General features: G+C 28.7%; 1 protein-coding gene across 1 annotated transcript; it reads right to left on the bottom strand.

The window, feature by feature from the left end:
- Positions 1 to 741: 741 nt before the first annotated feature.
- On the bottom strand, positions 742 to 7,963 carry LOC132934819 (piwi-like protein Siwi). The gene is made up of 17 exons (XM_061001195.1): positions 7,681 to 7,963; positions 7,580 to 7,619; positions 6,710 to 6,820; positions 5,163 to 5,374; positions 4,509 to 4,694; positions 4,268 to 4,444; positions 4,029 to 4,184; positions 3,813 to 3,958; positions 3,635 to 3,743; positions 3,280 to 3,569; positions 3,070 to 3,224; positions 2,872 to 2,996; positions 2,638 to 2,806; positions 1,543 to 1,664; positions 1,324 to 1,481; positions 996 to 1,143; positions 742 to 925 (listed from the first exon to the last, which is right to left on the bottom strand). The coding sequence occupies exons 1-17, from the start codon at positions 7,960 to 7,962 to the stop codon at positions 809 to 811; spliced, it is 2,703 nt and encodes a 900-aa protein (XP_060857178.1). The 5' UTR covers position 7,963; the 3' UTR covers positions 742 to 808.
- Positions 7,964 to 13,224: the final 5,261 nt, after the last annotated feature.

Below are 13,224 nucleotides of genomic sequence, written 5' to 3'. Positions count from 1 at the left end.
TCGTTATGAGACATTTGAGGTCCACCGAAATTGTTTGGATGCCAGTCCATTATATCTTAATGAATTAATCCGTGGTTAAAATTTCAAAATTTGTTGATTCATAGCCATGTTAACTATAAAAGTTTAAAACAAGCTACGTTTACCAACAATGCTAGTTCAACTTGAATTAGTGTAATTTTTATAGCATGACAATATTATAATAAATGTTAATATTAATCTTGTTTGTCCTAGATTGAATCATTTTTTCTATTACTTTTTAGGTACAGACACAAAAAACAAACAAAATAAATACATTCATCGCTCAGAATCTAAAATATAACAAATTAATACAATATTTTCTAAAACTTTTAAAATGTGTGATCTTCAATTTTAGGCCACTTAATTGTATACTTAGCCGAGCCCCAAAAGTCCTGAGATTGGATCTGGTATATTGTATATGCCAGTGTCATACACTTTACAGAAATACAGTCATACAGAATACAAAATATAGTCACAAATAGTCGAGTTATCATAATCTATACGCTATAACAATAAACATTCAACAAACTAAATACAAACTAAACATGTGTTGGTAGTAAAGGAATTGTTATGTAATAACATAAAAACAATAAATATTATAAAGCCAAGAAGAAATTTAATTGAAAAAAAATCAATAAAACTTTAAAAAAAAAAAAAAGGGTAACAATAGTATATAATAGAAGTAAAACAATTAACAATTATTATAATTTAAATACTTCTAGTTTCTACATAAAAATTATTTTTACCCACAGCAAGTTGAATGACATATTATAAGAAAAAAGTACCTATATTAAAGAAAGTATAACAACTCATCCAATCCAATGTTGGGTGAACGTCTGAGACTTTGCCCAGTGAGGAATGCCAACTTGTGAGCCAATTGACATGGAGCAGGAACTCGAACCGTACCCTAGGAATGATTTAAACAAAATGCATAAGTATAAGCACTAAAAAAATAGCACACCAAAAGGTATACTAACCGACCAATTGTAGTACATATGAGTCAACTTGAATGTAAGTCTTTGCATTATATCAGGAGGAAGTCCAAGTGTATCTTCAATAACTTGATAATGTGTAGGAGTTACAGTACCCTGTCTTACATGTTGTGAAACCAAAAAGAAATCGTACCTGTAATTAATAATGTTTAAGCATTATATTTTTTTTGAGTATTTTCTACTACTACTGCTTTACTGTATGAAAAATAAAAGTAATATAAAAAATAACTATAAAATACCAATACAATTAAATCAAGTTACTTTGATCCCATTTTAATAAAATGTACACATTTAGGTTAAATGTATGGCTTACTTAGTTGGGTCTGTAACAACGCTATCAATAATTGTTCCGGGTCGAGGATTTTCAGGCCCTCTATTACCAGAAGCAAAAAATCTTGCACTAATTCGTTTTGTGACTATAACAAATGCAAATGGAACAGAACTTGTGCCATAAAATTGTTCACAAGCAGTCTATAAAAAAAATAAAAAAATTACCACAATATACAATTTAAAATAATTTAAACAAGCCTACCTGCATAAGTCTAACTTCTGTCTTCTGGACATGCGATATTTGGCCTTCTCCAACACCATCTCTATATACAATTATGGAAGTAGGTAATGTACCATTTTTAGTCCTATACTTGGCCAATGCCTCTGAAAAATAATAAAATCAATTGTTCATAACTATTTTGCTTGTATACCTACGGCCAAGGACATATAAAATACCTAGGTACACATAATGATGAATAATAATAATAATTTCATTTCTACAATTATAAAACAATAATAAAGAGGATAACCTAGTTAAATGACTTCCAAATATTAAAAAAAAACCCCCAAATTATATCAAATTTTAGTATTTTATGGTTAAATAATTATTTGATTATTTAACACTTATTCCTCATTCTTTCAAATAGAGGAACTGATGATATTTATTCTTCGTCCTATACAGTTTAGTAGTGTTAACTTCAGGAACTAACAATAATAATAATACCTTGCGTTAGAAAATTAACTTTTATTAGGATATTTAATTTTATAACAGATCACGACGACGCAACTCAGTCCAGTACAAGTCACCGCCTGAGCCGCTCTACACCAACTGGTTTACCCTCACTAGGTAACGATATTAGAAGCATTGAGATAACAGTAGTACCGCTCCTAGTGAGAGTTTACAGTAGTAGTTGATTGGTGAATCCTACTCACCCAAGTAATACTGTTTTTGAGGGAAGGTAGTATTTTAAGTTCACGGCTCACAGGTGAAATTGAGTTAATGTTAAACCAGGAGTTCGGTATTATTTTTAATATTTAATCAACTATAAATGAGATCTAAAAGTTAGATAAGTGGTACATTGTTTCTGCATTGCTAATGAAATGTTACTAAAATTGGTTGTAGTACTTTAGTAGGTAGCTTTAAACGGATTTGTCGATGAAGCCTACTGGTAAATTATTACAGTTGTGACTGAGAAATGGAATATAATTTTAACTTAATATAATATTATAGTAAGTTATTAGCTTAATAGTATTATGTGTACTAAAAAATCAGGAATATCAATATAAAAATTTGGTAAAATATATAAAAGTTAACTAATAAAATCCACAATAATTTGACGAACTAACAAATACTTACTGCTTATGCCTGTAGCAAAATGAACAGATAGTTCCTCTCCACTTTCATGTGGTTCAACACAACTGAAGTAACTAGTATGAGCATCATTCATGGTTGATACTAAAGCTCCAAATGATATGTTTTTCCGCTGGCTGTCATGACACACATCAAAACCAACTATCATCATCCCCTAAAAAAGAAATTGAATAAAAGTAATTACAATTTAATTTGTATATTCTATTTTATTCAAGTTACTTTTTTAGGAATAGTAACTAGCCAAGGGGCACCTCCAAGTTTACAATTTATTTGTATAGCAATTTTCGTACAAACAGACAAATTGTTCTTTTGCACATTTTTTAACAGTACTACTTGGGATGGTACTGAAAATAAATATTCATTATAAATACATTTAATTTTATAAAATCAATATTATCTTATATATTAGAAATATACCTGCTCTATCAATACATAGTTTTCTTTTAATCATACTATAAATATCACCACGTGCTGACGGAATAACACATAAAATCAATGACGGATTCGATTCATTAATTACTTTTTCCAGATTGATCAAAAATGTATTTGATTTCCCATCAACCATAGGGAATCTAAAGATTATATTTGTGAGCTTTCAAAAAATAAATAAATTAAAAAAATATTTACATAACAGGCCTGGGTAGTACAAATGTCATTCCTTGTGCTGCTTTTGAAAGACTTTGAGCAAATGCTTCTACTTCACGGCAACAGTCTTTAGGAGCTAATATGGTCCAATTCTTTACAGTGGCAGAGGTGAACATTGGTAAAGAGCGTAAATGCTTTGTCCAATCAGCTTCTTCGCCGCCATTATAGCCTTTAGAACGACTTTGAATTGGCTCTGGTTGTAATGTACGACCAGTAAGTTCAACCAATTTGTTACTTAATGTCAGATTCCATCTTTTCAATTCAGTTACAGACTTAAATAAAAATGAACTCAAAATTAAAAAAATTAAAAAAACTAGCTATGAAAATAATTAATTACATCCGGTGTAGAAAGAAGTCTATTTGCAAAGTTTGTTAATCTTTCCATGCGTTCTTTGGGATTCACACGGGTATGTATGGCCATATCTTTCATAAGTGTAAAATTATTTCTATAATTTAAAACAAGATAATGCACATCAATTAAAAAAAGTTTTGAATTAAAATACCAATTTATCTACCTCATGGCATCAGTTATACCAGTCATAATGCATAGTTCTGGAACAAGATACACTAACGTATCTTCAGCTCCAAATCGTCTTACAGATTTTTTATTTTTCGAAATCAACATTGGTTGTCTACCACCACGAATTGTTATGTTCCATTTCTAATACAGTAATCAATATTATATTAATTTAGGTCTACAATAGTTATAATAAATCATTATAGTTATATACTTCTTTGTAATATTGGATGTAAGTCATTTTAGACCCATCTTTTTTACTAAATTCAGAATTAGGGTCAGAATTTTCATCTATATCGTCAATTCTGTAAGTTTCATTATTGTATTTTGTCATAACTGTGGTACCAACGACACCACTTTTAAAGTTTATCTAAATAATAAAATATATTTATCATTTAATTATTCATTTAAGGTATTATAAACTGAAATCCTCCAAAATCATAACAAACACACCATCCAATCTTTGTTTCTATTTCTATCAGCAGCGCACTGATTTAAAAAGTCCAATACGGTCTCTTGACGCATTACTTTTGTTGAAATTTCTGCACACAGTAAAATGTTATCTTCATACCTGCCAATAGTTGTTTCATAACCTGGCCAAAGTTGAAGCTTATGTTGAGCCATATCAATCTAAAACCAATTATAAGGGGTCGAATAAACAACAAATAAAATACTTATGGAATTACAAATTTACTTTGGCATCTGGATCATAAAAGTTTCTTCCAATCAATGTCAATTTAAGATGTCGAAGACAATTACGCAAAAGTAAGTTAAAAACTTGAATGTTGGCATAATCACCGGTTTCTATTACATTTGTGAATTTCACTGTAATTATTACAATTTGATCATCCTGGCGACGTGAAGATGTAAGTTCAAAAGTCTAAACCAAAATATTACAATTGACTTCTAACTTTCTAATTAATTGATAATCACTAAACGTTTAATGAACCAATTGATGATAGTGAGCTAGCGGTCCTTAAACTTTATTTAGTGGTCATCATTTATATACATTTTCAATGCAGCTCTTGGCAAAATAATTCTTGATTATCCTTGGTTATTGTTGTGATAGCATTATTACAATAATAACCAATAAAATAAAAACATTTGATTAATCATTAACCTTTTCACTGCTTCACTATTTATGCTCTGCAACCTGTGTATGCAACGTACAATGAAATATGTTTTTTTTAATTTTATTTTGAGGTTTCTATGATCTAATTATTTAAATTTAAAATAATGTGATTCAGGGTTTTTTTTTTACAGTTATTGGAAAATTATAATATAAAATACAGGAATTATAATAATACGTCTGGAGCAGTGAAAGGGTTTACTTTATACAACAACTTACAGGTGGATCAAATCGAGTGCCAGAAAATAACATGGTTCCATCAAACAAATATCCTCCTAAAAGTTCTCGATGCTGAGCTAATAATCCTCTTTTAGTACTAATTCTATCCTCTTCAGGATTGAAGTCAACTCGATATTGATACAAACACCAATTTGTATATGAGGTAATGGGAAAATAATTTGCCAACAATTTTACTGGCTGTCCAGAAGTTCCTGAAATACATAATATTGTACATATTATTATACACATTGTTTATATTATATTATTATGTACATAATAAGTACATAATCACAATGTAAATAAGTACTATTAATGTTTTCAATTTTACTTTAAAACATTTTATTAAAATCAATTTGGTGCAATCGTCAATTTTACCATAGTACTTATATAATAATGAAAGTAATTTTAGTGAATTATTCCATTTAATCAAATAACAAATAATAAGTATTATTGGTTTATGTATACTATACATCTACCCTAAGGCTCAGATTTCAATGCATTTGCATTTTGTTTATGGAATGCTTGACATGATGCTTCCCAACTATAACTACATAGTACATAAACCACATTTGTTAGGTTATTTTTATTAGATTTATTAGTTTATTACCTTGTATAGCATTTTAAACATATTTAGTAAATTTTTTCAGGTTATTTTTAGATGATCACAAGAAATGATAAAGATAAAGTTAAACCATAAAAATACTGAAAAATAAATAAACCTAAATAATAAAAAAAAAAGATTAAGTCAAATATTAGAAATAAGAAAGAGTTAATTTTTGGTCAATAAAAACTTATTGGAAGTCAAACATAGGTAATTTTAATTTCTAATTATTAGAGAAACACTTATTGTACAGTGTAATAAATTTAAATGTCTATTTCACAGTAAATATTTTCATTTGTTTTTTTCAGTTATAAAATTTTGACAAAATGGACATGTTAAAAACATCTATAGGTACTTATAATTTTTTTTACATTTTTAATATTTATTAATATCAACATCAAATTTATTAAAAATATTCAAAGTGAATTAATTAATCTAAAAATTATTATTAGAGCATTGAAATTTGAGTCCTGATCATTTAATATAATTTAAATAATTCAAAATTTATTTTTTCAAAGCCCTTATACACAAGCCAGATAGTATTTTAAAATATTTTTTTCTATAAATTATAATATGTAGGACGTAGGTATACTATGTAATATAATATAAATTGTATATATTACGAAGACTGACCAGAAAGTAACGTTACAATGTCAATGAGATCAATGTTGTGAAAATGTGGCTTAGAGGGCAGAACAAAAGGTATATTAGCACATACTAAAAGCTGGTACCGAGCCTTCAAAAATGTAGTGAGAATTTTCAGGATAATAATCACATATTTTGGCATATCATATACAGCAAATTTAATTGAAATATATGCATTTTTCGAATTTTTAGAGTGTTATTGTAACTTTACATTCTAGACAATTCTCTTATAAATGTATAATATATTTTCTAGATATTACAAAAAATAAAATACACATTTTATTAAAATATTTAACCTTACCTTGTTTTCCAATAACGCCTAATGAAGATTGAGGTCTTGGTGTTCTAAAATGTTCATCAATCTGTCTTCGCCCTCGTATTGCTCCGCGTCCTAACGGTACTAGTGCATCTTCTAAGGAAGTTTTTATAAAAATAAAATAGTATAGGTAGGTACTTAACTAAAAGAAAAAATATTTTTTTTATGAATTTATCTATAATAATAGCACTAACTAGGTATGTTATGTATAATAATAACAACTTAGCTAAGGTTTTATCATAACTAACAATATTGTCAATATGAACTTGAATTTATAAGACATGAGTTGGTTATGTCATTTAGATATTATTAATTTAACCTTTTCACTGCTAAGTTTTTTTCTCTAAATTACCATTCTCTGGTGAATTAATTTCAATTTTTACTGTTTTTCATGTTCTTAAATTTTAAATTAAGTTGTATTAAATCATATTATGTTAAAAAATAAATATATTTATTGGCTTGGATTTTAAGTTTTAAATTTATACAACCAGGGTACCCAATAGAGCCACAGCACTACATACTATAATTTTAGAAGTGGTGTCATTTTGGTACCTAATGGCTAATCAGTAGAAATAAGAATGATTTAAAATGTGTATCATTCTTACAAAAATTAATATAGAAACTTTTTTTACTGTTAAATGCATTATATTTGTCAGTATTTTTTTGATATAAATTTATTGAATGCTGATGAGTGATGACCTACGTATTTATTTTATTTTATGGTGAAAGGAACATAATATTAGGTACGCCTGTAGCTAGGAATAGTACCTATATTTTCATTTGATAGAATAGTGGGTATGTCCATATAGCAGTTATAGGTTGAAATAGACTATATAAAAGATTACATTACATTACCTGCAGCCAAATTTTTAAAACTTTCAGTAATTGTTTGCACCTTGAAAAAAAATTGCGTATAAATGTATGTAAAGAACATGAAATTTCAAAGAGATTCTTACTCCTGTAACGTCCGTAAAATCACCAGTCCCAGATCTCGGTCCTAGTGGCCTAGGGGCTTTTTGCTGGGATATGCCATTAGGTGGTGGCATTGAACGAGGTGGCCATGGAATTGTACCCGTAACTGGTGTTTGCTGTGAAGAAGGTATTGGATGTGATATGGTTGGTCTAGGTCCTCTCATTCCTTGAGGAGGTAAATTCGATAAACATGATACACCTGGTTGAATGGTTGAGAATTGAGGACGTCCACGTGCTTTTCCTCTTGATGGTCTTATGGGTTCCATTTGGAATAATTCTACTAAAATCAAGTTTTAATCATCCCTATATTATGGTAATTACAATAATAATAAGAAACACAACATATTTGTTGAATATAATTTAATATTGTATAAAAAGTAACATCATAGTGTGCAATAATAACAACATTGCTGTTATTCGCAAAGTGCGAATCACGTCATAAATATTACAATAACAAGGTCAATAGGTCACTTGTATATAATATAAAGCCGACTATATTAGCATATCTACTGTACCTAGTCAAAAAGTATTTGTTACTTTAGTGGACAATGGTCCATTACAAAATTTTATGAACTGTGAGAGGGCGTTTGAAATGTGGGAAAAACTTATTAGTATTTACGAACAAAAGTCAGAAGCAAGTTTACATTTGTTTCAACAAAAGTTTTTTTGTTATTCAATTGAATCGACTGATTATGTCGACTCATATTTCCAAAATAGATCATTTGGCAATGAAACTTAAGGTAGCAGGGGGTCCAGTAATATGGTTATGACGTACTTAAGTATTAATGACTTTATCTGATAGGTATGAATCATTTTTACAGTGCTTGGAACTCTATTCCAGCAGGTGATAAAAAAAATTAATAATTTAATGAGTAGATTATTAATTAAAGAACCAAGAGTACCGATAACAAAAAAGTACCTATGACAGTGATGGAAAATTAAAACTCTATAGCATTTACGGCAAATAATCCAAAGAAGAATTGGAAATTTGGAAATAAAAATAAAACTACCAGGAAACCAGGTAATTATTATTTTTGTTATTTACCAGGGCATTGGAAAAACCAATGCGGGAAATATTGAAAAATCAAAAAGTTAAAAAAACACACGGGGGAAGCAGGTAAAAGTGATGATGGCAATACATTTATAACTGGAACAGTGTTAATACAAACGATATTGAGGAAAGTTGGTTACTGTTACTTGACTTAGGAGCATCCGATCATATGTGCGGTAAAATAAATTGGTTTTATAATTATTACGTAGGTATTGTTTGACGAAACAATTCAAGTATGAATATGAATATGACAATTCAATTTTGTTAGTAGAAGGAAAAGGCCGGTAATATAAAAATATTATCATTTGCAAACAATAAATGGAATAATAATAATTTATTAGACATACTTTATGTGCCGGAATTAATGTATAATAAATTTATGTTCGTGTACAGCGTTCGATAAAGAATTACCTAACACCATCAGATAAAAATAAATGCGTGTTTTCAAGAAACGGAAATATAGTCTGTACAGGTAAGAGACATGGAAAACTATTTAAACTTAAGTTCAAAATGTGGCGCTGTTCGTACACTCAACTGCGGAAACGCTCTGAGTGAACGTATCGACTGGTATTGCAAGCCCCCGGTTGGGTGACCACCCGGGTTTTTTGCAATAAATCCTTGTCACACATACAAAACGTGTTCCAACCACAACTGTGCTCCTCCACCCTACAAACAAAAACAGTTAATGACCATAGTTGCCGTGCTTAACTCAATAAAGAAAAAAAATGTGGGTAAGTGGATGTCGCTCTGCTGTACAGTAGGTTACAAGTGGGTCACTGTAATGGATGGTGTTAAATTTGAATTCAATGATATAATATCATTGTATAAGAAAAACGATTCTGAGCGAAAACGGTCAGTCAGCCTATGATATTACTAAGTATATTTGATGATATTACTGTGAATAAAGTAATAATTTATATATAACATATTTACGTTGAGCCTTGTTTTCAATTTTCAATTCTCAGCTATAAAAGTTGAATATTTTATAAATTTTTAACTACAAAATAATTATTAAATTATACAAAATTTGAACTTTAAATGCTTATAAAAAAATTGTGCCTATGTATTTTTAATATTTTTCAACTGCTATTAGAACGATATATGAGGAGCCTTATATTCAATTTTCACGCTATTTTACCCAACAAATAAAATTGTATTAATATTTACAGAAAAAAAAACTAAAAAAATTGAAAACTGACAATGTCCGTAAACAGTTCAAAATAAGTCAAATTATTTGGAAAATGTTATGGTGTATAGAAAATGCTAATATAAACGTTCAGTCAAAATTTCATGTATCTACGGTCATTTATTTTAGAGTTACACCAAAAACCAAAATCGATTTTCTCGAAAACAGATTTTGCGTAAAAATTCCCGTTTTTCTTTAATTTTTCTTTTGTTTTTCACGTCGCTTTTGAAAACTACTGGGAAATTTTTACGTTTGACCCCCCAAAAGTACTAACTAGATTTACTTTCCTATCAGAAAAGTTACTGTTGAACAAAATCCAAGCACTTTTACTCTCCTAAAAGGTGATGATAGACACAAAAATAAATTTTAAAAAAAACACACATCATTGAAAAATCAATACATTTATCGCTTAGAATCTAAAATAAAAGTTCAAAGTCATAACACTGAATAATTATAGAAGAACCACAAGCGAATTTTGTTATCTGCAAGGACACATTAAGATTATGGCATGATAGGCTGTCATCAAAATATAATGTATGTTAATAATATACTTATATATATTATAAAAACATAATATAAAATTAACAGATAACTAAATCGCTTTTTCTATGATTCGTGCGTAATCGGTAAACACCAGGTAACAAACATTTAAGTCTAGTACAACGAACACAACGGTTGTAGGAGAGGTAAGGAGTTGTATGGAAAGGGAATCTATTGGTTGGTCAAAATATTTTTTATTATTTAAAGACGATTATTCACATTATAGAAAAGTACATTTTATAAAACATAAAAGCGGAGTAAAGAATTTAATCAAAATGGTAATACATAAAATAAAAACTGATAAAGATTTTAGGTAAGATCAAAGTAATACGAACTGTAGGTTAGTTGATGTACCTACTTTTTATTATATAAACATACCTATTTTAAGTAACAGTAGATACAATTTTCAAAAACACAATTTAAATATGTATACCAATGTATACCTATATAATTCTAAATTTTAATTCAGAAAAATAATATGATTTAATTTTTAAATACTTTTTTATAATATTTTTTTTTAAACTTTTTTATAATTCCTAAAATTCTAATGTCCATCATGTTATTTAAGTAAGTAATTAGTGGGGCTAGGATTTATATGCATTTGCATGTTTTTTTCCTTAAGTCCAAATTGATTGGTTGCCGGATTTGTCCATGATTTGGCTTATTCTCATTTAAATAGAACAAATTTTTTTCTGCATATTTTTGCATATTTTGAACATAGTGCATATAATTGCATATTCATGGATTTTTGAGAATTTGATTTTTTTTTACTCAAATTTTTAAATTATTATAAGTTATTGTGAATTTTAAATGGTGTTTATTTCACGAAACCGATAGTTTTGGTTTATCCGTTGAATTGTCGTAAGTATATAGTATAAATACTACCTATCTAATCTTATTTTGATCGGATGACTGATAGAATTACTTACACATTGTTATACAGTGAGACAGCACAACATTATTTCATTAGTATGTCGTGTGTTGCGTAAATGTGCGGACATTTATACTTAATAATTTAAGTTTTATAAAATGCCAAAAGTTCAAAGTGAAAGTGCCAAGTTACGTCATTTTGTTGAAGAATTTTCCAGTGACGTTTTAAAACAGATGGTAAAATAGTAAATTAAAAACTCGTTTTTGCATATTTTTGCATTTTTCGGTAAGTAAAATGCATATTTTACAATTTTTTATTGCATATAAATCCTAGCCCTAGTAATTAGGTAACAATTTGTTGCAAAAACAGATGAATCTACTTTAGAAGATCCTATACTATAAGTTATAACTACATCTGCTCTTAAAATACCACACGAAAACTACGAATATAATAACTTTACCAATATTTGTCAAAGTATTAACAACACTGATGATTATTATTTATTGCTAAGTAAAAATATGGAAAAAATTGCATAAAAACACTTGAATCTACTTTAAAACATCCTACTACAACTACCTACAACTGTTCTTAAAATACCACACAAAAACTACAAAAAAAATAACGTTACCAATATTTTTCAAAATATATATTAACAACATTGATGATTGTGTTAAAGTGTTTAGTAAAAATATAAACACGATTTGGCAAAATGTATTGTTGTAGACAATTTTATTATTTAATAGCGACAAATAATTGTCCAGATTTATGTACAGTTTGTTTGCTTTTTTGACAATACCGGTGACGGTGGGAAATGCAGAAAGAAGTTTTTTAAAACTTAAAATAATTAAAAACTACCTTCGGAGTACGATGTATTGTAAAATATTAATTTTTCAACTATTTATAGAAGTTTAATGTTGGGTTGCATGAAAAATGTATTAAGTTAATGGATCAATAAAATTTAATGGACTAATCATTATGGGCCACTAAATCATGTTTAAGTGACAACTAGCACACTATTGATTTAATAATTGTTTAGTGATTGTTCATGCAGTCCGACATTAGTGCGTATTATGTAAATAAAAGTTAAAACTATAGGTACCTGAATGTTTTAGCGTCTTGTTAAAAATACACAAATGCACTTTTGTAAAATAGGTAGGTACACTATGCAGAATGCCAGAATGACTAATGAAAAAACATAAAACGTTCCTTCCGCTCCTTCGTCATGTACCGTTGAACCAAATTGTTAAGTATGGCTGACAACCATAGATCATACAAAATTATTAATATAGTATACTAATCAATGTCACTCATATCTCCTTATAGGTACATGGACGAGGGGGGGGGGGAGGTGTTAAAAATTTCACTCCCGGGACCAAATTTGGATGTTACGCCACTGACTTCACCCCTTTAAGTTAGGTCACAAAGACACAAAGTCGAAATTTCGATATCAGATCACTAACACACAGTTCACAGCAGTGTTATAATATGTTGAGGGCGCTGCGTACGTACCTATAGGTATATATATATATACACGCCAATACCTAGTACCCGCAGACAGATAAATACCTATATTTTATTCTATAGAGGACAATTAATAACTGACACTCGCTGTCTACTGTTTAGAATTTTAATGCCGGGTTGCACAAAAAATTTATTAAGTTTATGGATCAATAAAGTTTAATGGACTAATCATTATGGGCCACTAAATCATGTTTAAGGTACAACTAGCACATTATTGATTCAATAAATGTTTAGTGATTGTTCATGCAGTCCGACATTAGTGCGTATTATGTAAATAAAAGTTAAAACTATACCTGAATGTTTTAGCGTCTTGTTAAAAATACACAAATGCACTTTTGTAAAATAGGTAGGTACACTAT

Source organism: Metopolophium dirhodum, chromosome 1 (assembly GCF_019925205.1).
Source record: "Metopolophium dirhodum isolate CAU chromosome 1, ASM1992520v1, whole genome shotgun sequence".
NCBI lineage: Eukaryota > Metazoa > Arthropoda > Insecta > Hemiptera > Aphididae > Metopolophium > Metopolophium dirhodum.
This window is presented reverse-complemented; position numbering and strand designations above follow the sequence as displayed.